At 41.1% G+C, this 23,792-nt stretch overlaps 1 protein-coding gene across 4 annotated transcripts in view; it reads left to right on the top strand.

Moving 5' to 3' along the window:
• ZNF461 (zinc finger protein 461) overlaps positions 1 to 13,665 on the top strand; it is a 28,380-nt gene extending 14,715 nt beyond the window's left edge. For all 4 annotated transcript variants that reach the window (XM_054462374.2, XM_054462372.2, XM_063657600.1 and 1 more), the window contains exon 5: positions 11,962 to 13,665. In XM_054462374.2, the coding sequence (XP_054318349.2) occupies positions 11,962 to 13,352 (1,391 nt within the window). In that variant the 3' untranslated portion in view covers positions 13,353 to 13,665. The remainder of the gene's footprint in view (positions 1 to 11,961) is intronic.
• Positions 13,666 to 23,792: the final 10,127 nt, after the last annotated feature.

Raw genomic sequence — 23,792 nt, 5'->3', positions numbered from 1 at the left:
AAAAGTTATCCCTTCTCAAGTGAATAGCTTTTTCACCTTTGTCAAAAATTAGTTGTGCACATTTGTGTGGCTCTCTTTCTGCATTCTCTGTTCTGTTGCACTGATCTTTGTGACCATCTCTCTTTTAGTGCGACCTTTCATGATGGCTGCAGGTATTCAGTAAACCTTAACATTGGAAGGAGTGATTCTTCCCACTGTGTTATTTTTCATAATTATTTTGGCTATCCTTAGGACCTTTTTCTTTCAATATAAGTTTTAGAAAAGCTTGTCTGTATCTACAAAAAATTTGCTGAGATTTTCATGGGAATTGTGTTAAGCCTATAGATGAAGTAAGAGAGAACACCTTTATTCTATTCAGTCTTCCAAAGCATGAACACAGCATGCCTCTCCAAGTATTTTTGTTTTCCCTGATTTCTTTTATTAGCATCTTACAATTTTCATCATACAGAATCTGTACAAGTTTTGTTAGTTTTATACCTAAGTATTTCATTTTCTTTGGAGCATTTGTAAATGGCATTGCATTTTTATATTGGAGTATAGTTAATTTTATATATTAATCCTATATTTTGTGATCTTACTCAACTTGCATATTAGTACTAGTTATTTTTTTCTTAGAGATTCCTACTTATAAACAAATTATCGACAAATAGATAATTTTCTTTTTATTTCATAATCTATGCCTTTTATTTCTTTTTCTTGCCTTACTGGAGTGGCAAGAACTTCTAATACTATGTTGAATAAGGGTGGTAAAAGTGGACATCCTGTGTTTTCCCCATTTTGGAGGGAAAGCATTCAGTCTTTTAACATTACGTATGATGTTAGCTCTAGGAATTTTTTTTTTTTTTCCCCGAGACGGAGTCTCGCTTTGTGCCCCAGGCTGGAGTCCAGTGGCGCAATCTCAGCTCACTGCAAGCTCCGCCTCCCAGGCTCACACCATTCTCCTGCCTCAGCCTCCCTAGTAGCTGGGACTACAGGCGTCTGCCACCACGCATGGCTAATTTTTTGTATTTTTAGTTGAGATGGGGTTTCACTGTGTTAGCCAGGATGGTCTCGAACTCCTGACCTCAAGTGATCCACCTGCTTCGGCCTCCCAAAGTACTGGGATTACAGGCATGAGCCACCGCGCCCAGCCAGCTCTAGGAATTTTGTAGATACTTTACATTATAAGGTTGAGGGAGTTCCCCTCTCTAATGCTCTGGGAGGTTTTTTTTTTAATATGAATGAGTGTTGATGTGATCATGTTATTTTTCTTATTTATCATATTTATATAATATATTACATTGAACTATTTTTAAATATTAAATTAGCTTCTTATACCTAGAATAAATCCCACTTAGTCATGGTATATTATGCTTTTTATTCATTGTTGGGTTGGATTTGATTTGCTAAAATTTAGTTAACAATTTTCTCATTTAAGTTCGTGAAAGATATTGATTTGTATTTTCTTTGTTGTGTCGCCCTAGTCTTGTTTTGGTATCAGAGTTAATACTGGCCTTATAAAGTGAGTTGAGAAGTGTTGTCTTTTCTTCTGTTTTCTGGAAGACATTGTGTAAAACATCATATGAATGTTTAGTAAACTTCTCCAGAGCAACTTTCTTAACCTGGAGATTTCTTTTTGGGAGCTTTTTAATTATAAATTCAATTTATTTAATAGTTGTAGGACTATTCAGATTGCCTATTTTATCTTAGTAGAGTATTGGTAGTTTGTGATTTTCAAAGATTTCGTCCATATCTTCTAATTTGTTGAAGTTATAAGTATAAAGTTGTATGTGGTGTTATTATTCTGTATATTCATATATATAAAGGATGTATATATGTACTTATAGTTGTTTTGAAAATTTTTTCCTTTGAGACTCCCTCTTTGACCCATGGATTCTTATTATTTAATTTTTTTTGTTTTAAGATGGAGTCTCACTCTTTCGCCCAGGCTGAAGTGCAGTAGCAATCTCAGCTCACTGGACCCTCCACCTCCTGGGTTCAAGTGATTCTCCTGCCTCGGCCTCCTGAGTAGCTGGGATTACAGGTGCCCACCACCATGCCTGGCTAATTTTTGTATTTTTAGTACAGACGGGGTTTCACCATGTTGGTCAGACTGGTCTCGAACTCCTGACCTTGTGATCCACCCACCTTGGCCTCCCAAAGTGCTGGGATTACAGGAGTGAGCCACCACGCCCAGCCAGATTATTTTAAAAATTACTTTTAATTGAAAAATACAAATTGTATGTATTTATGGTCTACAATATGATGTTTTGATATACGTATAGGTTGTGAAACGATTAAATCTAGCTAATTAACATATCTATTACCTCACATGCTTCTTTTTTTGTTCTTCCACAATAGTTATCTTATAAACTTATTTTTTTGTGTGTGGGAGAACATTTAACATCTACTCTCCTAGCAGTTTTTAAGTTTACAGTACACTGTTTCAGCCAGGCGTGGTGGCTTAGGCCAGGCGCAGTGGCTCAGGCCAGGCGCAGTGGCTCACACCTGTAATCCTAGCACTTTGGGAGGCTGAGGAGGGTGGATTACCTGAGGTCAGGATTTCAAGACCAGCCTGGCCAACATGGTGAAACCCCGTCTCTACTACAAATGCAAAAAATTAGCTGGGCATGATGGCCCAGCCTGTAATCCCAGCTACTCAGGAGGCTGAGGCAGGAGAATTGCTTGAACCCGGGAGGCAGAGGTTGCAGTGAGCCAAGATTATGCCATTGCACTCCAGCCTGGGCGCCAAGAGTGAGACTGTCTCAAAAAAAACATAAATAAATAATAAAATATACTGTTTCAAGAGAATTTATAATTGATTGGCAAAGCCTTTTTGTGAAGCATGTTTTAAAGTCTTTGTCAGATAATTCCAACATGTGATTCATCCTTGTATTTGCATTAGTTGATTGCCTTTTCTCCTTCAGATTTTGGTTTTCTTGGTTTTTGGTATGACAAGTGATTTTCAGTTGTACCTTGGATATTTTCGTTATTATGTTTCAGAGAGTCTTGATTCTATTTAATCAATTTGAGCAAGTAGTTATCCTGTTAGATTTAGTAAAGATCTGATCTACTTTTGTAGGGTTTAGTTCCAATGACAGTTTAGTTTTCAAAACCATTACACTGCTATTCTGATCTGCTCCATACCTCTTGTGCTGCTGGGGCCAACAGGCACATGAAGAGATGTTCAAAATCACTGGCCATTAAGGAAATGCTAGCCACAACCACAATGAGGCTGGGCATGGTGGCTCATGCCTGTAATCCCAGCACTTTGGGAGGCCGAAGCAAGTGGATCGCTTGAGGTCAGGAGTTCGAGATCAGCCTGGCCAACATGGCGAAACCCCGTCTCTACCAAAAAATACAAAAATTAGCCGGGCATGGTGGCACGCACCTGTAGTCCCAGGTACTTGGGAGGCTGAGGCACAAGAATCACTTGAACCTGGGAGGCAAAGGTTGCAGTGAGCTGAGATTGCACCACTGTACTCCAGCCTGAGTGACAATGAGACTCTGTCTGAAAAACAAAACCAAAAACGAAAACAAAAAACAAACAAACAAACAAAAAAACATGCAATGAGATATCACCTCACACTCAATAGGATGGTTAATGTAAAAAAAAAAACATAACAAGTATTGCCAGGAATGTGGAGAAAGTTGAACCTTTGTGCACTATTGGTGAGAATGTAAAATGGTACAATGTATTAGATCATTCTTGCATTGCTGTAAATACCTGAGACTGGGTAGTTTGAAAAGAGGTTTAATTGGCTCATGGATCTGCAGGCTTTATAGGAAGCATGGCCCTGCTCAGCTTCTAGGGAGGCCTCAAGGAGCTTTTATTCATGGTGGAAGGCAAAGCAGGAGCAGGCACTTTACATGGTGAAAGCAGGAGCAAGAGAGAGAGTGGGGAGCGTGGGGAGGTGCCACACACTTTTTTTTTTTTTTTTGAAACAGAGTTTCATTCTTGTTGTCCAGGCTGGAAAGCAATGGCGCAATCTGAGCTCACTGCAACCTCCACCTCGGTTTCAAGCGATTCTCCTGCCTCAGCCTCCCGAGTAGGTGGGATTACAGGTGCCTGCCACCATGCCCAGCTAATTTTGTATTTTTAGTAGAGACAGGGTTTCACCATGACGGTCAACCTGGTCTTGAACTCCTGACCTCAGGTAATCTGTCCATTTCGGCCTCCCAAAGTGCTGGGATTACAGGCGTGAGCCACCGCACCCAGCCCACACACTTCCAAGGACCAGATATCATAAGAACTCACTCACCATCATGAGGATAGCACCAAGGGAATGATACTAAACCATTTATGAGAAAACTGCTCCCATGATCCAATTACTTCCCACTAGGCCCCACCTCCAGCATTGGAGATTACAATTCGACATGAGATTTAGAGGGGACACATATCCAAGCTATATCATACAGCCACTATGGAAAACAGTATGGTAATTTCTCAAAACACTAAAAATAGAATTGCCATATAATCCAGCAATTCTACTTCTAGGTATATACGCAAAAGAATTGAAAGTAAATTGAAAGTGGAATTTTAAATTAGAATGTTATTTATTTATTTTTTGCTTTTTTGAGACAGAGTCTTGCTCTGTCACCTAGGCTGGAGTGCACTGGCACATCTCAGCTCACTGCAACCTCCACCTCCTGGGTTCAAGCAATTCTTCTGCCTCAGCCTCCCAAGTAGCTGGGATTACAGGCACCCACCACCACACCCAGCTAATTTTTGTATTTTTAGTAGAGACAGGGTTTCACCATGTTGGCCAGGCAGGTCTGAAACTACTGACCTCAAGTGATATGCCTGTCTCAGCCTCCCAAAGTGCTGAGATTACAAGCATGAACCACCACACCTGGCCTAAATTAGAAAATTGTTGCATAATGTCAACTATAGCTGAAGAAATTTATATCCTATGATGCAGCAATTTCACTCTGATGTGCATACCTAACAGAAAAGAGTAATTATTTTCACCAAAAGAAATGTACAGGAATGTTCATAGCAGCACTAATCATAATAGTCAACTATTGGAAGCAACCAGAATGTCCATCATTAGGTGTATGGAAAAATAAATTGTGTTAGAATGGAATGCTATATATAGCTATCAGTCTCAAACTTTTTATTCTCAGGATACCTTTATACTCTTAAAAACTATTGAGAACCCCAAGAGCTCTTGCGTATGTAGATTATATCCTTCAATATTAACTGTCTTAGAAATTTAGGAAAAATGAAATATTCATTTAATTCATTTAAAAATAATAAACTATATGTTAACATAAGTTATATTTTCCAAAACAAAACGAAAATATTTAGTGTGAGAAGTGGCAATGTTTTTCATTTTTTGCACATTTCTTTTTTTTTTTTTGAGACGGAGTCTTGCTCTGTCTCCCAGGCTGGAGTGCAGTGGTGCGATCTCTGCTCACTGCAAGCTCCACCTCCCGGGTTCACACCATTCTCCTGCCTCAGCCTCCCGAGTAGCTGGGACTACAGGTGCCCGCCACCACGCCCAGTTAGTTTCTTGTATTTTTAGTTGAGACGGGGTTTCACCGTGTTAGTCAGGATGGTCTCGATCTCCTGACCTCGTGATCCGCCCGCCTCAGCCTCCCAAAGTGCTGGGATTACAGGCGTGAGTGCACATTTCTTTAATGCTTGGATTAAAAGAAGACAGGTGGATCTCACATCTGCCTCTGAATTTAATCTATTAAATTAAAACTCACTAGTCTGTCTTGTTCTTTGAATGGATCTCTTATCTGTGGTACCTGTTGTGTAACATGATGCATTAGTTATTTGGAAAATATTGCTCCAATTAGTTATGCAGATCTTCCAGACTTTGACACATTTTCTTATAAAATAGCCAAAAAATCATACTTGTTAATAACACCACGAATCTAATCAGGTAAGTCTTTAAGTATTTGGAAGCTGTCAAGCTCACAGGGGCTGATACAAACTTTCCTAAAGTCTAATTTTGACCAGGTGCGGCAGCTCATACCTCTAATCCCAGCAGTTTGGGAGGCAGAAGAGGGTGGATCACCTGAGGTCAGGAGTTTGAGACCAGCCTGGCTAACATGGTGAAACCCCGTTTCTACTAAAAATACAAAAAATTAGCTGGGCATGGTGGCGCACGCCTGTAATCCCAGCTACTCGGGAGGCTGAGGCAGGAGAATAGCTTGAACCCGGGAGTCGGAAGTTGCAGTGAGCTGAGATCACACCATTGCACTCCAGCCTGGGCAACAAGAGTGAAACTCCATCTCAATCAACAACAATAACAACAACAACAACAACAAAATAGTCAAAATCTGGCCAGGCACGGTGGCTCACGCCTGTAATCCCAGCACTTTGGGAGGCCGAGGCGAGTGGATCATGAGGTCAGGAGTTCCAGACCAGCCTGGCCAACATAGTGAAACCCTGCCTCTACTAAAAATACAAAAATTAGCCGGGTATGGTGGCTTACGCCTGTAGTCCCAGCTACTCAAGAGGCTGAGGCAGGAAAATCGCCTGAACCCGGGAGGTGAAGGTTGCAGTTAGCCGAGTTCACTCCACTGCATTCCAGCCTGGGAAACAGAGCAAGACTCCATCTCAAAAAAATAAATAAAATAAAGCTTCAGTTATGCAAGATGAGTGGATTCTGAATATCTGACATAATATATTATGACTGTAGTTGGCAGTACTGTATTGTATATTTGAAACATGCTGAAGGTACATGTTAAGTGTTCTTACCACAAAAAAAAGAAAACAGTTAACTATGTAAGGTGATGAATATGTTAGCTGACTGTGGTGATTATTTCACAATGTAAATGTATATCAAATCATCAGGTCATATGCTTTAAATATATAAATTTTAATTGTCAATTTTCCCTCAATAAAGTGGGAAATAAAGTGTTTCTCAAAAAATACTCAAAGTGTTTCTCAAAGACAAATATTGAGAAATTTAACTATGGATGCTATAATTAATATTTATTTACATTGGTGCTATATGCTAAGAAATAGAAAAAAGTATTTATTAAATATGTAAACACTTTTAAAAATTTTCTTGTGTTGTAAATACTTTACATGAGATCTACCCTCTTCGTGGAATTTTAGGTGTACAATGCAGTATTGTCAAGTGTGGGCACAGGGTTATACAACAGATCTTTTTTGTTGTTGTTGAGACAGGGTCTCACTCTGTTACCCACGCTGGAGTGCAGTGGAGTGATCACAGCTCACTGCAGCCTGGACCTCTCAGGCTCAAGCAATCTTCCCACCTCAGCCTCCCAAGTAGCTGGGACCACAGGTACACACCACTACACCCAGCTACATTTCTATTTTTATTTTTTTTAGTAGAGACAAGGTCTTGCTATGTTGTCCAGGCTGGTCTCAAACTCCTGGACTCAAGTAATCCTCCCATCTCAGCCTCCCAAAGTGCTGGGATTACAGATGTGAGCCACCACTCCAGGCCAGATTTTTTAATAATAAAAGTAGTGTCAAAAAATAAACCTGGCCAGGCATGGTGGCTCACACCTCTAATCCCAGCACTTTGGGAGGACGAGGTGGGCAAATCACTTGAGGCCAGGAGTTCAAGACCAGCCTGACCAACATGGTGAAACCCCGTCTCTATTAAAAATACAAAAAAAATTAGCTGATGTGGTGGCATGTGCCTGTAATCCCAGCTACTTGGGAGGCTGAGGCAGAGAATTGCTTGAACCCGGGAGTCAGAGGCTGCAGTGAGCCGAGATTGCGCCACTGTACTCCAGCCTGGGTGACAGAGCAAGACTCCATCTCAAAAAAAAAAAAAACACAAAAAACTGGCTGGGCGCGGTGGCTTACGCCTGTAATCCCAGCACTTTGGGAGGCCGAGGCAGGAGGATCACTTGAGGTCAGGAGTTCAAGACCAGCCTGGCCAACATGGTGAAACCCCATCTCTACTAAAAATACAAAAATTAGCCAGATGCGGTGGTTCGCGCCTGTAATCCCAGCTACTCGGGAGGCTGAGGCAGGAGAATCGCTTGAACCCAGTAGGCGGAGGTTGCAGTGAGCCGAGATTGTGTCATTGCACTCCAGCTTGGGCAACAAGAGCGAAACTCTGTCTAAAAAAAAAAGAAATACATATTCTCTTTTTATTGTATAATAAAATATTATTCTAAAATGAAGTATTTATTCTTTTGTTTCCATGTAAGTACATGGAAAACTTGGGAATTTCACAATAATTTCTTGGACAATAATGAGGCTACAGACATAAAAGCAGGTATAAATAAATACAGTTTTTAAGAGTACAGTAGACATACTGGTAACGAAGTCAGCTAATTTCTGAAAGTACACATTTATTCCCCAAACCTACTACTCTAGAAACTTCTAGAACACACAGAAATACATAATCACGCATTGTTAGATTTCAGAATGTGACGTTATCACACTTCTAGTAGTCTCTCAGAATCTCTCCTGTCCAGTGGTAAGAGAATAAGTAAAAAAGGCAAATGTCTCAGAATTAGTATGAAAATAGCTTTGACCTTATAGACTTCCTGACAGGGTCTCAGGTACCCTCTGTGGTCCTTGGACCACCCATTGAGTACTGCTGCTATATAGTAATGAAAATTAAGAAACTACTACTATATGTAATATTACAAATGAACCTCACACGTGGTACTGGACAGAAGATGCTGGAGAAAAAAGTACCTCCTATATCATTCCATTTATTTGAAATTCAGAAATAGACAAAAACCACTGCATAGTGTAAGAAGGCAGGATATCGCCTACCTTTGGTGGGTAAGGTAAACCTGGGAAGGGCCTTGAAGGCTCTGGGTTTCTGGTAATGTTCTGTTTCTTGGTTAAGTGGTGGTTTCACAGGTATGTTCACTTAGTAAAAACATCTTCTGTAAGGAAGTGATGTAGAAAAGTGTGTGTTTGTGTTTATATCTGTACATAATAAGTATGTGTGTGAGTGTAGTGGTGGTTGTAAACATGTCTGCTGGCCGGGCGCGGTGGCTCACACCTGTAATCCCAGCACTTTGGGAAGCCAAGGCGGGTGGATGGCCTGAGGTCGGGAGTTCGAGACCAGCCTGGCCAGCATGGTGAAACCCCATCTCAACTAAAAATACAAAAATTAGCTGGGCATGGTGGTGGCCACCTGTAATCCCAACTACTTGGGAAGCCAAGGCAGGAGAATCGCTTGAACCCAGGAGGCGGAGCTTGCAGCGAGCCGAGATCGCACCATTGCACTCCAGCCTGGGCTACAGAGCAAGACTCCGTGCCCCACCCCCCCACCAAAAAAAAACACACACACACCATGTCTGCCACTTCTGTGACAGTCCTCAAACCAAAAAAAAAAAATAAGAAGTCTAACTTCCTGCTTTGAAAATGGGACAGCCCTAAGTGACTTGTTTCCAACAAATAGAAATACTTTGTGATTTCTGAGGCTAGGTCATAAAAGTAGACAGCTTGTGCCTGGCATATGCCCATATGCCCGCCCTCCCTCCCTGCATTTCCCCATATGCTTTTGGAGTCTGGAGTTGGCAGGTAAGAGGGCATCTGTTACCTTGACAGCTATGCTGGACACACCAGGTAGAGAGACCACATAAGGATAGAAAGCCCCAGGCATCACAGCTGTTATAGTCCCAAGCTTTACATATTTCCTCAGGCCTGGTACCAGACATGTGGGTGGAGGAAGCCATTGGAATGATCCAGCCTGACCAATGTGTGACTGTCACTAGAGAAATGCCAAGTAAGGAATGCCTGGCTGAGCTCAGTTAATCCTCAGGACTGAAAGACAATAATGATAAATGGGTCTGGTGTGGTGGCTCGTGCCTATAATCTCAGCACTTCGACAGGCTGAGGCAGGAGAATCACTTGAAACCAGGAGTTCAAGACCGGCCTGGACAACAAAGTGAGGTCTTTTCTCTACAAAAAATGATTTAAAAATTAGCAGGGCATAGTGGCACACCCCTATAGTCTCAGCTTCTCCAAAAGCTGAGTGAGGTAGGAGGATTTCTTGAGCTCAGGAGGTCGGGCCTGCAGCGAGCTGTGATTGCACCACTGCACTCACTCTCACCTGGGTGACAGAGCATGACTTGGTCTTCACTAATAATTACAACAGCAATAGTAATAATAATAAATGACTTACTGTTTTAAGCCACTCAGTTGGAGTGGCTTGTTATAGATAAGCAAGTACATGGTTTATTTATGTGTTTATACATAAAATCAATACAGTAGATGTAGGAGTGAATAGAAGCATGGAGAGATGTTCAGTAGTTATTACAAATTTAAGGGCATTAAATGATTATGATTGTCAACTGTTATCTTTGTATTGTTTCTTTTCATCTTAATTCATTAAATGATTATGATTGTCAACTGTTATCTTTGTATTGTTTCTTTTCATCTTAATTCATTAAATGATTATGATTGTCAACTGTTAACTTTGTATTGTTTCTCTTCATCTTAATTCCTTTTCCTTAATAATTTAATTCATTTATTCAGCAACTGATTATTGAATACTTATTATATTGTAAAGGTTGGTTTTATAGTGATTTCTCTATCCTTGAGTAGCTTTACGGGTAAGGAGTGCAGTGGCGTGATCTTGGCTCACTGCAGCCTCCACCTCCCAGTTCAAGCAATTCTCCTGTCTCAGCCTCCCGGGTAGCTGGGATTACAGGCATCCGCCACTACGCCCAGCTAATTTTTGTATTTTTAGTAGAGACAGGTTTCACCATGTTGGCCAGGCTGGTCTCCAATGCCTGACCTCAAGTGATCTACCCGCCTAGGTCTCCCAAAGTTCTGGGATTACCGGTATGAGCCACCATGCCTGGCCAAATATTAAAAAGATGAATAATACATGAATATGTAATTCCAGTAGTACTTCAGGAAGGACTTCATTAGATAATATCGGGAATACAATTCTGAGGAAGTGACTTTTACTCTGAGACTTAGAAGAAATGAAGCCCACTATACAAAAAATCTAGGCAAAAAGATTCTTAGCACATGGAAGAAGCTATGAAGCTCTAACATAGGAAAAGGCTTTGGCATGTCCTAGTTGTTGACAGATTAATTTGGTTATAGCTTAATGAATAAAAAGGAATTAGACTAAAAATGAGATTATATTGGTTAGCAGAAGCCCTTTATTCTCATGCCAAGGAGCTGAAGTTTTAAAATTTCCATGGGAAGCTGTATTTGTATGTATGTAGGTTAAGCTGCTTGTGACAGAGATCCAGAACAATAGTGATTGAAACCATATAGATGTTTAAATTAATTTTCTTTTTTTGATACAATGTCTATAACCCAGGCATATAAATTTAATTTTCTCTTGCATTAAAATCCAAGCTGGAAAGGTATCTACTCTGCAAAACCATTATTTGATAGACATGACAGCAAATCAATATTGACATCAGCTTTGTTGAGGAAGAGGGAAAACAAGCAATATAGGGCGTGGGCCACCTGGCTCTTAAGGAAAGAACTGAGACGGTATTACATAATATCTCTGTATTTCTTTAGGCAGAACCCAGTTGCATGGCATTCTCAGCTGTAAAGGAGTTTGGGAAATGCAGAGTTTATATTGGCAGCTTTATTCTCAAATAAAAAGCCATGGGTTCAATTGATATTTTTTTAAAAGGGAAAAAAATAGATATTTGGCAACAGCTGACAATCTGCCGCATAAACCTTTGGCCTGATAGTGTTAAACATATGGACTCTGACTCAGTTGACCTCATTCTAAGACCAACTCTCTTAGATTCTGATTGAGTTGATTTACAATGTTTCCTGAACATCCATAATTGCAACAAACTCTCAAGGTAATTCAGAGGCGGATCAAAATTTCAGCACCATTGAATTGACTTATTTCCCTAATTAACTACTTCATTTGAGTGCTCTCATTTCCCTGTGCTCCTTTACCCATTTAAGAGTTCTCCAAGCCTTTTATTTCTTATATGAATTATTTGCAGTTATCTCTCATTGCTACCATAGACATTTTATTTCTCTTATAGTACAAAATCAGGAGTTAAAATATATTTCTTATCTTTCAGACTTGGCGTCCAGAGATGAGCCCCAGAAGTTATCTCCAAAAAGGGATATTTATGAAACAGAATTATCCCAGTGGGTTAACATGGAAGAATTTAGAAGCCATAGTCCTGAGAGATCAATTTTCAGAGATATCTGGGAAGGCAACTGTCATTTTGAGCAACATCAGGGACAAGAGGAGGGTTATTTTAAACAACTTATGATTAACCATGAAAACATGCCCATTTTTAGCCAACATACTTTACTCACTCAAGAATTTTATGATAGAGAGAAAATCTCTGAATGTAAAAAGTGTAGAAAAATCTTCAGTTACCATTTATTTTTTAGTCACCACAAAAGAACTCATTCTAAAGAACTTTCTGAATGTAAAGAATGCACAGAAATTGTTAATACACCATGCCTTTTTAAACAACAGACAATTCAAAATGGTGACAAATGCAATGAGTGTAAAGAATGTTGGAAGGCCTTTGTTCATTGCTCACAACTTAAACATCTAAGAATTCATAATGGTGAAAAACGCTATGAATGTAACGAATGTGGGAAGGCCTTTAATTATGGCTCAGAACTTACTCTACATCAAAGAATCCACACTGGTGAGAAACCTTATGAATGTAAAGAATGTGGGAAGGCCTTTAGACAGCGATCACAGCTTACTCAACATCAGAGACTTCATACTGGTGAAAAACCCTATGAATGTAAGCAATGTGGGAAGGCTTTTATTCGTGGCTTTCAACTTACTGAACATCTGCGACTCCATACTGGTGAGAAACCTTATGAATGTAAAGAATGTGGAAAGACTTTTAGGCATCGCTCACATCTTACTATACATCAGAGAATTCATACTGGTGAGAAACCCTATGAATGTCGGGAATGTGGGAAGGCCTTTAGCTATCACTCAAGCTTCTCGCACCATCAGAAAATTCATTCTGGCAAGAAACCTTATGAATGTCATGAATGTGGGAAGGCTTTTTGTGATGGCTTACAACTAACCCTACATCAGAGGATTCATACTGGTGAGAAACCCTATGAGTGTAAGGAATGTGGGAAGACTTTTAGACAGTGTTCACACCTCAAAAGACATCAGAGAATTCATACTGGTGAGAAACCTCATGAATGCATGATATGTGGTAAGGCCTTTAGACTTCATTCACACCTTATTCAACATCAAAGAATTCATACTGGTGAGAAACCCTATGAATGTAAGGAATGTGGGAAGGCCTTTAGCTATCATTCAAGCTTCTCACACCATCAGAGAATTCATTCTGGAAAGAAACCTTATCAACGCGGGAAGGCGTTTAATCATAGATTACAACTTAACTTACATCAGACTCTTCATACTGGTGAGAAGCCAGTCAGGTTTCCTCTCCTCCCTCCCCATCCTAGTCTAGGATCATGAAATTTGTTGATGGAAATACACATTGTGTTTGTTTTATTTAAGGAAAAAGTTGGTAAGCCACCAGTTTCATTAGTATTGATTTATTTAAGCAATCCTTGAAAATCAAATGTTTTTAAGTGAGAAAATGGAAAAGTAATTAAAGTGTAAATTTTGGTCTCATTTTAATGCTGTTTCTGAGTTATTGTATTAACCATTATTGAGAATACTTTTTTTATTGAGAATAAATTTTCTAAAATTACATGTTTCACTGAAACCAGTGAAATATAGCATAAATAAAATGAGAACAATTTCCTCCCTTCCCTCAAATCTCTAAGATAACCAGTATGTGTATTTCTTCTTCCTTTATGCTCAAACAACCTGTACACAGAAAGCATTTTTTGCATGTGTTTGGAGGAGCTTTTACCCCCATACGGACATTTGATAGCGTCTTGTCCTTTTCATAATAATCATGAATACTTTTCCAGGTCAGTACATAAAGATGTAACCCATTCTTTGTAAGGTTCAGAATATTTCTAGAATGGAATGTGTGTCCGTATTTTGGGCCATTACCTACTACAGACATTGAAGTTGTTTCTAATGTTCACCTAGAACTCTAATTTTACCTTATTTTGTTTCTATTGTGCAGATTCCCAACAGTGGGATTAAAGAGTATCTGGCGTATGTATTTTGACATTACATTTATTTTTTAAAACCTTCTAACTTTTTAAATAAAAGCACATATTATAAAAATTCAAAAATTACCAAAAATGTGAAAATTTATTCTCCCCTAACATCCAGTTCTGTAGCCACTCACTTTCTCTCCACAGGTGCAATGACTGCTATCAGTTTCCTTTTATTCTAACGGGAATATTTCATGTAAATTTCATAAATTCTTTGGACAAAAGTAGGTTATTCATAATATGTGATTTATTACACACTCTCATCATTAGTCCACATTTGGCCTACTTCATTTTTTTTTTTTTTTGAGACATGCCCAGGCTGGAGTCCAGTGGTGCAATCTTGGCTCACTGCAACCTCCGCCACCCAGGTTAAAAATTCTCCTGCCTCAGCCTCCCGAGTAGCTGGGACTACAGGCATGCGCAGCCACTATGCCCGGCCAATAAGCTATATTTATTCTTATTTGATGTGGATGAAAATTATCAAAACTGGCCAGGCGTGGTGGCCCATGCCTGTAATCCTAGCACTTTGGGAGGCCGAGGCAGGTGGATCACGAGGTCAGGAGATCGAGACCATCCTGGCTAACACGGTGAAACCCCATCTCTACTAAAAAAAAAAAAAAATACAAAAATTAGCTGGGCGTGGTGGTGGGCGCCTGTAGTCCCAGCTACTCGGGAGGCTGAGACAGAAGAATGGCGTGAACCTGGGAGATGGATCTTGCAGTAAGCCGAGATCGCGCCACTGTGCTCCAGCGTGGGTGACACAGTGAGACTCTGTCTCAAAAAGAAAAAAAAAAAAACGAAAATTGTCAAAACACAACCAATAGATAATGTTAACATGCATCCTAACATGGAATTTATTGGATTTAGTGAATAGAATGTGAGTGGAAGTCATTTTTGGTAGAACTGTTGGGAAAAGGGCTTGTGGGGTGCCTGCATAAACTGGCCATAAAAATATGGGACAATAAGTTGTGGAAAGCCACAAGAGGCCTCTGAGGAGGAAAGCCTCCTAATTGCCTTCACGTTCCCATGACCAGAGTGTGACCTGCTCTCTTACCTATAAACACTGTGCTCAAAGAGAAAGACACTCCTTTGAAGCACTGCAATGTGGCCAGATATGCCGGGTTCTAGTTAGGCCCACTCCCCACAGCTGCTCTCTGATAAGTAAAAGAATAAATCAGTAGTTAAGTTTATGCTGCTTCAGCACAAAGAAAATTTACCTAAACCACCATTGCCCCCCTTTCACTGTTTCACCCTGAACATCTGCTTCTTAGATCTAAATGATTGTACTCGATAAATAGTGTGGAGACCAGAGCTTGGCACCTTTGCAGCCTCTGATTTGCTCTGGCCCCTTGGCTCCCACCTTTATGAACTCTTAACCTGTCTCTTCTCATTCCTTTGTCGCCACCAGACTTCAGGTACCCTACAGGTGGTGTTGAGGCTGGTCCCCAACAGAACTTTACATGTGCTTTCATATTATGACTTGGCTTTTGCTATTGGCCATGAGAAGAACATGCCACATGTAGCCATTTGCTCATCCATGAAAACCTTCCAAGAATAGTAGCACTGCTTCACTTCCACCTTCTAAATCTCATGCAAATTTCACCAACATGGTGAAACTCCATCTCTACTAAAAATACAAAAATTATCCAGGTGTGGTGGCAGGCCCCTATAATCCCAGCTACTCAGGAGGCTGACGCAGGAAAATTGCTTGAACCCAGAGGGCAGAGGTTGCAGTGAGCCGAGATTGCGCCATTTCACTCCAGCCTGGGTGAAAGAGCGAAACTCTGTCTAAAAAAATAAGGCCAGGTGTGGTGGCCCATGCCTGTAATCCCAGCACTTTGGGAGGCTGGGGCAGGTGGATCACCTGAGGTCAGCAGTTGGAGACCAGCCTGGCCAACATGGTGAAACCCCTCTCTACTAAAAATACAAAAATTAGCCTGGCATGGTGGCAAGCACCTGTAATCCCAGCTACTCAGGAGGCTGAGGCAGGAGAATCGCTTGAACTCAGGAGGCAGAGGTTGCAGTGAGCCGAGATTACACCATTGCACTCCAGCCTGGGCAATAGAGTGAGACTTTGTCTCCAAAAAATGAATAAAAATAAAAAAATAAAATGACCATTATCAAAAAGACAAACAATAACAGATCTTGGTGAGGGCAGAGAGAGGGGAACACTTTAGTACACTGCTGGTGGGAATGTAAATTAGTATAACCACTATAGAAAAAATTATAGAGTTTCCTCAAGAAACTAAACATAGATCAACCACATAATCCAGAAATCTCACTGCTGGGTACATATCCAAAAGGAAGGAAATCAGTATATCTAAGAGCTATCTGCACACCCATGTTTACTGCAGCACTATTAACAACGGCCAAAATATGGAATCAACCTAAGTCTCTATCAATGCATAATGGATTTATACACAATAGAATACTATTCAGCCATAAACAGAATGAAATTCCTCCATTTGCAGCAACATGGCTGGAAGTGGAGGTTAATTATGTTAAGGGAAATAAGCCAGGAACAGAAAGACAAACTTGGCATGTTCTCATGCATAAGTGGAGCTAAAAGAGTTGATCTCATGGAGGTTAGAGTAGAATGATGGTTACCAGAGGTTAGGAAGTGAGTGGCTAGGGGTGAAGAGAGGTTGGTTGATGGATATAAAAATATGGTTAGATATGGCCGAGTGCGGTGGCTTATGCTTGTAATCCCAGCACTTTGGGAGGCCAAGGTGGGTGCATCGCAAGGTCAAGAGATCGAGACCATCCTGGCCAACATGGTGAAATCCTGTCTACCAAAAATACAAAAATAAGCTGGGTGTGGTGGCTCGCACCTATGTAGTCCCAGCTACTCGGGAGGCTGAAGCAGGAGAATTGCTTAAACCCAGGAGGCAAAGGTTGCCGTGAGCCAAGATCGCGCCACTGCACTCCAGTCTGACAACAGAGCGAGACTCTGTCTCAAAAAAATATATATATGGTTAGATAGAAGGAATAAGTTCTAGTGCTTGATAGGATAGTAGAATGACTATAGTTAACAATAATTTATTGTATATTTCAAAATAGGTAGAAGATAATATTTGAAATGTTTCTAACACAAGGAAATGATAAATGTTTGAGGTGGATATCCTAATTACCCTGATTTATTACATATTGTATGCACGTATCAAAATATCACACATATCCCATAAATATGTACAATCATTATGCATCAATAAAAACATACACTGTAATCCCAGCACTTTGGGAGGCTGAGGCTTGGGATCACTTGAGGTCAGGAGTTCAAGACCAGCCTGGCCAACATAGTGAAACCCTGTTTCTACTAAAAATACAAAAATTAGCCGGGTATGGCGGTACATGCCTGTAATCCCAGCTACTTGGGAGGCTGAGGCGGACGAATTGGTTGAACCCAGGAGGCAGAGACTGCAGTGAGCCGAGATTGTGCCACAGCACATATACAATCAGGGACTTTTAAATGGCACTGTGTTGGATTTAAGAATACCACTGAGAACCAAGGGATGGCAGAATTGGCCCCACTTAGTATTATTCCCAATGATTGCATATGCCCGGATGACTATGTATTGGCTGGTTTGTCAGCCACTGTTAGATGTGATGGAGACGCCCAACAGAGCACACACACTGAGTTCCATCTTCCATAGGTGTGCCACCCCCAGACATGAAGCCTGCCACTCCAATGGGGGGCTGATCATCTGGATGGAGTTTACAAATACGGGCAAACTGTAATGTGTTACTTGTGTTGTGAGTTGACCTGCGGAACAATGATGAGACCATGTGGCAAGGCCTGTGTGTGTGTTTAGGCTGACTACTACTGGATATGTAATTCAGAAGCCAGTCTAAAGATATCTTTGGAGACACAAATCAGGAGGTACTGCTGCTGATGAAGCAGAGCTAGGGATTTTTATTTATTAAAAAAAATTACAGACAGTACAATTCACTTTTTTGTGTGTATACTTCTATTTTTTACACATGCATAGATTTTTGTTATCTATGACCACAAGCAGGATACAAAACAATTCCAACACCTCAAAGAATTCCCTCGTGCACCCCCTCTGTATTCAGATCCCACCCCACCCCAGACACTCAGCAACATTTGATCTGTTTTCTGTTGTTGTATTTTCACCTTTTCCAGCATGTCATATAAATGGAATCACACAGTATGTAACTTTTTGGGACTGGGTTCTTTCCTTTAGCGTAATGCATTCGAGGTTCATCTATGTAGCTGCATGTTTCAGTAGCTCATTATAGTTATCGTTGAGTAGAATTCCATCTTGGGAATGTACCACAGTGTATCCATTTACACACTGAAGAACATTTGCTTGTCTCTAGTTTTTTTTTTTTAATTATAAATAATACTTACAAACAGTCATGTACAGGTTTCTGTGTGCACATAATTTTTCATTTCTCTAGGATAAATACTTATAAGTGGGATTGCTGGGTCATATTGGATGTGTAAATTTTTGAGACTGGCATATTGTTTTCCAGAGCGGCTTTACCATTTTGCCTTTCCTATTAGCAATGTATGAGAGTTCCAGTAACAAATCTGCACCTGTATTCCTGAATCTAAAACAAAAGTTAAAAAAGAAAGAGTTCCAGTTGTTCCACATTCTTGTCAGCACTTGGTATTGTCACATATCTAGGGTTTTGAAAAGCCCGATTATAGGCCGGGTGCGGTGGCTCACGCCTGTAATCCCAGCACTTTGGGAGGCCGAGGCGGGTGGATCACGAGGTCAGGAGATCGAGACCATCCTGGCTAACACAGTAAAACCCCGTCTCTACTAAAAATACAAAAAATTAGCTGGGCATGGTGGCAGGTGCCTGTAGTCCCAGCTACTCAGGAGGCTGAGGCAGGACAGTGGTGTGAACCCAGGAGGCGGAGCTTACAGTGAGCCAAGATCGAGCCACTGCCTCCAGCCTGGGCGACAGAGCGAGACTCCGTCTCAAAAAAAAAAAAAAAAAAAAAAAAAAAAAGCCCGATTATAAACTGATGAATATCTAGAACATCCCAGGTGAATGTTGTAGACTAGTGTTGGAGCCTGTGCTTTTGCTGTTGCACATTACTTGTGAAGCAGGACATGGCAAGCCTGGCTTTATTGCTAGACCAGAAACTGAGTGGAGAAATTCAAGCATTAGCTGACAAGAAATGATCACATTTGAGATGTACTGTGTACTATCTGATACTGGGGACACAGAGGGTGAGGAGATATGCTTGTTCACATACATTATCAGGAAATACACAGCAGTTATAGGAACCATGTTTATAAGATGGAGCTGATTTACAGTCAGACTGCAAAGCTCTAACATTATCTCCACGATGCCCGGATGTCTGGCTCTGACTCTTGGTTGGAATAAGGCCAGTGAGCTATATGAGGTACTGGTTAAAGTCTGATATTCCCTGGGAGACTCCCAGAGCCAATTTGTTTATGATGGCTTTTTAACTTTTTAAAACTTACATAACCAGTTAGATAGCCTGGCTTGACTATGTAATCAGTGAACAGAGAAGCATAAATATCCATGCAGTGGCTGGGCATGGTGGCTCACACCTATAATCCCAGCACTTTGGGAGGCCGAGGTGGGCAGAGGATTACCTGAGGTTAGGAGTTCGAGACCAGCCTGGCCAACATGGAGAAACCCTGTCTCTACCAAAAACACAAAAATTAGCTGGTCATGGTGGCACATGCCTGTAATCCCAGATACTTGGGGAGGCTGTGGCAGGAGAACTGCTTGAACCTGGGAGGCAGAGGTTGCAGTGGGCTGAGATCGCACCATTGCACTCCAGCCTGGGCGACAGAGCAAGACTCTGTCTCAAAAAACAAAACAATGACAACAAAAAAACCCATGTAGAGAAGTTCTGCTGTCAGCTCTCCCCAAATCAAGTTTGATACAGATCTCAGTGCTTCAGTTCAGAGACAGTGTGCAGTCTGTGTTTGAATAAAACCACTGAGGAACGTGCAGCTAGATGATTCTGAGCCCTAATGCCTACCTTCCCTTTCTTTTGCTGAGCCACATCCTTTGCTTCTAAGTAAAAACATTTCCTCGGTATGCTCTGTGGAGTCCTGTTAGTCCTCTGAACTGATGAAATCATTTTGCATATGCCTTATGACCTTGCAGTTAGGTCTACAAAATATGAATTTGTAAAATCACTCCTATTTTGTCGTATATATTTAGGCCAAGTTGACTTAGATTCTATAAACATGTTTGCTCCTTAGAGCTGCCCAAACTTCATTGAGCAATATATAAGTTAGATGAAAAATACTCATGTACCACATGACATTTTGGTCCATGATGGACTGCATATATAATGGTGGTCTCATAAGATTATAGTACCGGCCAGGCGTGGTGGCTCATGCCTGTAATCCCAGCACTTTGGGAGGCCGAGGCAGGTGGATCACGAGGTCAGGAGATTGAGACCATCCTGGCCAACATGGTGAAACCCCGTCTCTACTAAAAATACAAAAATTAGCCGGGCTTGGTGGCGTGCACCTGTAGTCCCAGCTACTCGGGAGGCTGAGGCAGGAGAATCACTTGAACCTGGGAGGCGGAGGTTTGCAGTGAGCCAAGATCACACCACTGCACACCAGCCTGGGCGACAGAGTGAGACTCTGTCTCAAAAAAAAAAAAAAAAAAGATTATAGTACCATATTTTTACTGCACCTTTTCTGTGTTTAGATAGGTTTACATATACAAATAATTACCACTGTGTTACAATTGCCTATAGTATTCAGCACAGTAACATGCAGTACAGATTTGTAGCCTAGGAGCAACAGGCTCTACCATATAGCCTAGGTGTTTAGTAGGCTGTACCATCTCGGTTTGTATCAGCACTCTGTGATGCTTGCACGATCATGACACTGCCTCATGATGCATTTCTCAGAATGTATCCCTATTAAGTGATGCAATGCTGTATTTATCAATTCATAAAGTGAAAATCTCTAAAGTGAGTGAAGTGGCTCACACCTGTAACCCCAGCATTTTAGGAGGCCAAAGAGGGAAGATTGCTTGAGGCCAGGAGTTCAATACCAGCCTGGGCAACACGAGACCCCATATGTATAAAAAATAAAAACATTAGCTGAAAGGAATGGCGCCTGCCTGTGGTCCTAGCTACTTGGGAGGCTGAGGCAGGAGAATTGCTTGAGTCCAGGAATTCAAGTCTGCAGTGAGCTATAATGGCACCACTGTACTCCAGCCTAGGTGACAGACTAAGAATCTGTCTCAAAAAAATAAAAAAAATGCAAAGAAAATTTCTGACTTCTTCAAAAGAAATCTTCAAGCAGGATTCTGGAATACAGCCCAATGCTGTTTCATGCCAAAATATAAACCACAGGACCAAATTTTCCTAAGGAGCGGCAGCTTATATGTAAATAGCTTTAGAAAACACAATTTCGGCCGGGCACAGTGGCTCACACCTGTAATCTCAGCACTTTGGGAGGCCGAGGTGGGTGGATCGCCTGAGGTCAGGCTTTGGAGACTAGCCTGGCCAACATGATGAAACCCCGTCTCTACTAAAAATGCAAAAAAATTTGCTGGGCGTGGTGGTGGGCGCCTGTAATCCCAGCTACTTGGGAGGCTGAGGCAGGAGAATTGCTTGAGGCAGAGGTTGCAATGAGCCGAAATTGCGCCATTGCACTTCAGCCTGGGAAACAAAAGTGAAAATCTGTCTCAAAAAAAAAAAAAAAAAAAGAAAACGCAACTTTATTTAGACTTTCTTTAAAGCATTCAAAAGTAGCTCCTTCATGGACATTCATTAGATTCCACACCTTGATTTCTCTCTGCGCCTTTGTTGAGAAATGACAGCAGGGGGTCTTTTGAGGATGGATGGCATTATCCACAGCCTTTCTTTTGGGGGCTATTTTCATTTTTTGTGTGTGCAAAATTGGGACGTATATGATGAATATGATTTACTGCCAGAAAATGAGAAAGAACATATATGGACTCCTCAATTGAGTTGTAATTATTAAGGTATGTAATCGTAAGCCAAAAATGCAGCCAAATCTTCAACTGTATTTTATGGCCAGTTTTTCTTCATGCCAAAATCACCTATTAGTAACAACAATATCTTTGCTCATTGACTCTAGAATCCAAATATTTATACCTTTATGTATTTATTTATGAGACAGGGTCTCACTCGGTCACCCAGGCTGGAGTGCAGTGGTGCTATCCTGGCTCACTGCAACCTCCGCCTCCTGGGCCCAAGTGATCCTCCCACTCAGCCTCCCAAGTAGCTGGGACTACAGGCATGTGCCACCATTCCTGGCTAATTTTTTGTAGAGATGGGGTTTTGGCATGTTTCCCAGGCTGGTCTCGAACTCCTGGGCTCAAGTGATCCTCCCAACACCTCCCAAAGTGCTGGGATTACAGGCATGAGCCACCAAGCCCAGCCTTATACCTTTATTTTTATTATATGTTAATGGATACTAAAAAATTACTTTTCCCCTTTAATAAAATAATCAAGTTAAATAAAAACTTTTTTATTAAATAAAAAATAAAACTGTTTTTAGTTAAAAAGCCTGACGATTTTGTTGGCCAGGAATTTGGGAAGACCTCAGCTGGGCAGTTCTTGCTTGAGGTCTCATTTGTGGTACCAGTTGGGTGTCAGCAGGGTCCACAGTCATCTGAAGGCTTGACTGGATGTCCAAGAGGCCTCACTTACATGGTTGGCAGCTGATGCTAGCTGATGGCTGGGAGCTCAGTTGTAGCTGTTGACCAGGGGGCCTACACATAGACTTCCTAGCATTATGGTCTCGGTATGGCTAGACTTCTTTCATGAAAGAGAGCTTTCCCCAGAGTTAAAAGTCCCTGTAATCCTAGCACTTTGGGAGGCCAAGGCGGGTGGATCACCTGAGGTCAGGAGTTCGAGACTAGCCTGGCCAACATGATGGAACCCTGTCTCTACTAAAAATACAAAAATTAGCCATGTGTGTGGCGCACGCCTGTAATCTCAGCTACCCGGGAGGCTGAAGCAGGAGAATTACTGGAACCTGGGAGGCAGAGGCTGCAGTGAGCCGAGATCACGCCACTGCACTCCCGCCTGGGTGACAGAGGAAGACTCTGTCTCAAAAAAAAAAAAAAAAAAAAAAGTCCCAAGACCCATTTGTTTCCTTTTAATCTTCCTTTCTTTGGTATTAATTCTCTGATGGTGTAAAAGAAATGAGCAACAGTTAAAGTCATTCTTACAATCATTTCATTTGAAGAGTTCTCATCCTATGTGAATTCCCTGGTGTAGTATAATATATGAACGATGGCTATAAGCTTTTCCATATTCAGCATTTGTACTTGACCAGTAAGATACAGACCACAGGTAAAGACTGTATTCCTCCCCATGCCCTAACTTCAACACAGTCACAGGACTTTTCTCCAGTTGGAATTCTCTGATGTTGAACAAGGGAAATGCTGGATGCCTCTCCTCTAGCAGACTTTTTGCTTTCAAATAAGGCATTTACTGTGGCTAATGGCAATCTCACATTTATTACATTTGCCTGGAAGATTTGGGCTGTGGCTAAACGTCTTTCTACATATATTACATTCACATTCCCAGTTTTCACAATAACATTGATTGAGTTTCCCTGCAGCATGAATTATCTGGTTTGAACCAGCACCATACTGATAAAATTTATAGCTGTTTCCCTTCAGTATCAATTATCTCATGTGGTGAAAGTTCTGAATCGTCTGCCAGTATCTGACTGAATACACACATGCTCTAAGACCCAGCGATTCCATTCCTAAGTATATACACAAGAGAAATACATGTATGTACACCAAGACAAGTATG

The sequence above is a fragment of the Pongo pygmaeus genome, chromosome 20, assembly GCF_028885625.2.
Source record: "Pongo pygmaeus isolate AG05252 chromosome 20, NHGRI_mPonPyg2-v2.0_pri, whole genome shotgun sequence".
Classification (NCBI taxonomy): Eukaryota; Metazoa; Chordata; class Mammalia; order Primates; family Hominidae; genus Pongo; species Pongo pygmaeus.
This window is presented reverse-complemented; position numbering and strand designations above follow the sequence as displayed.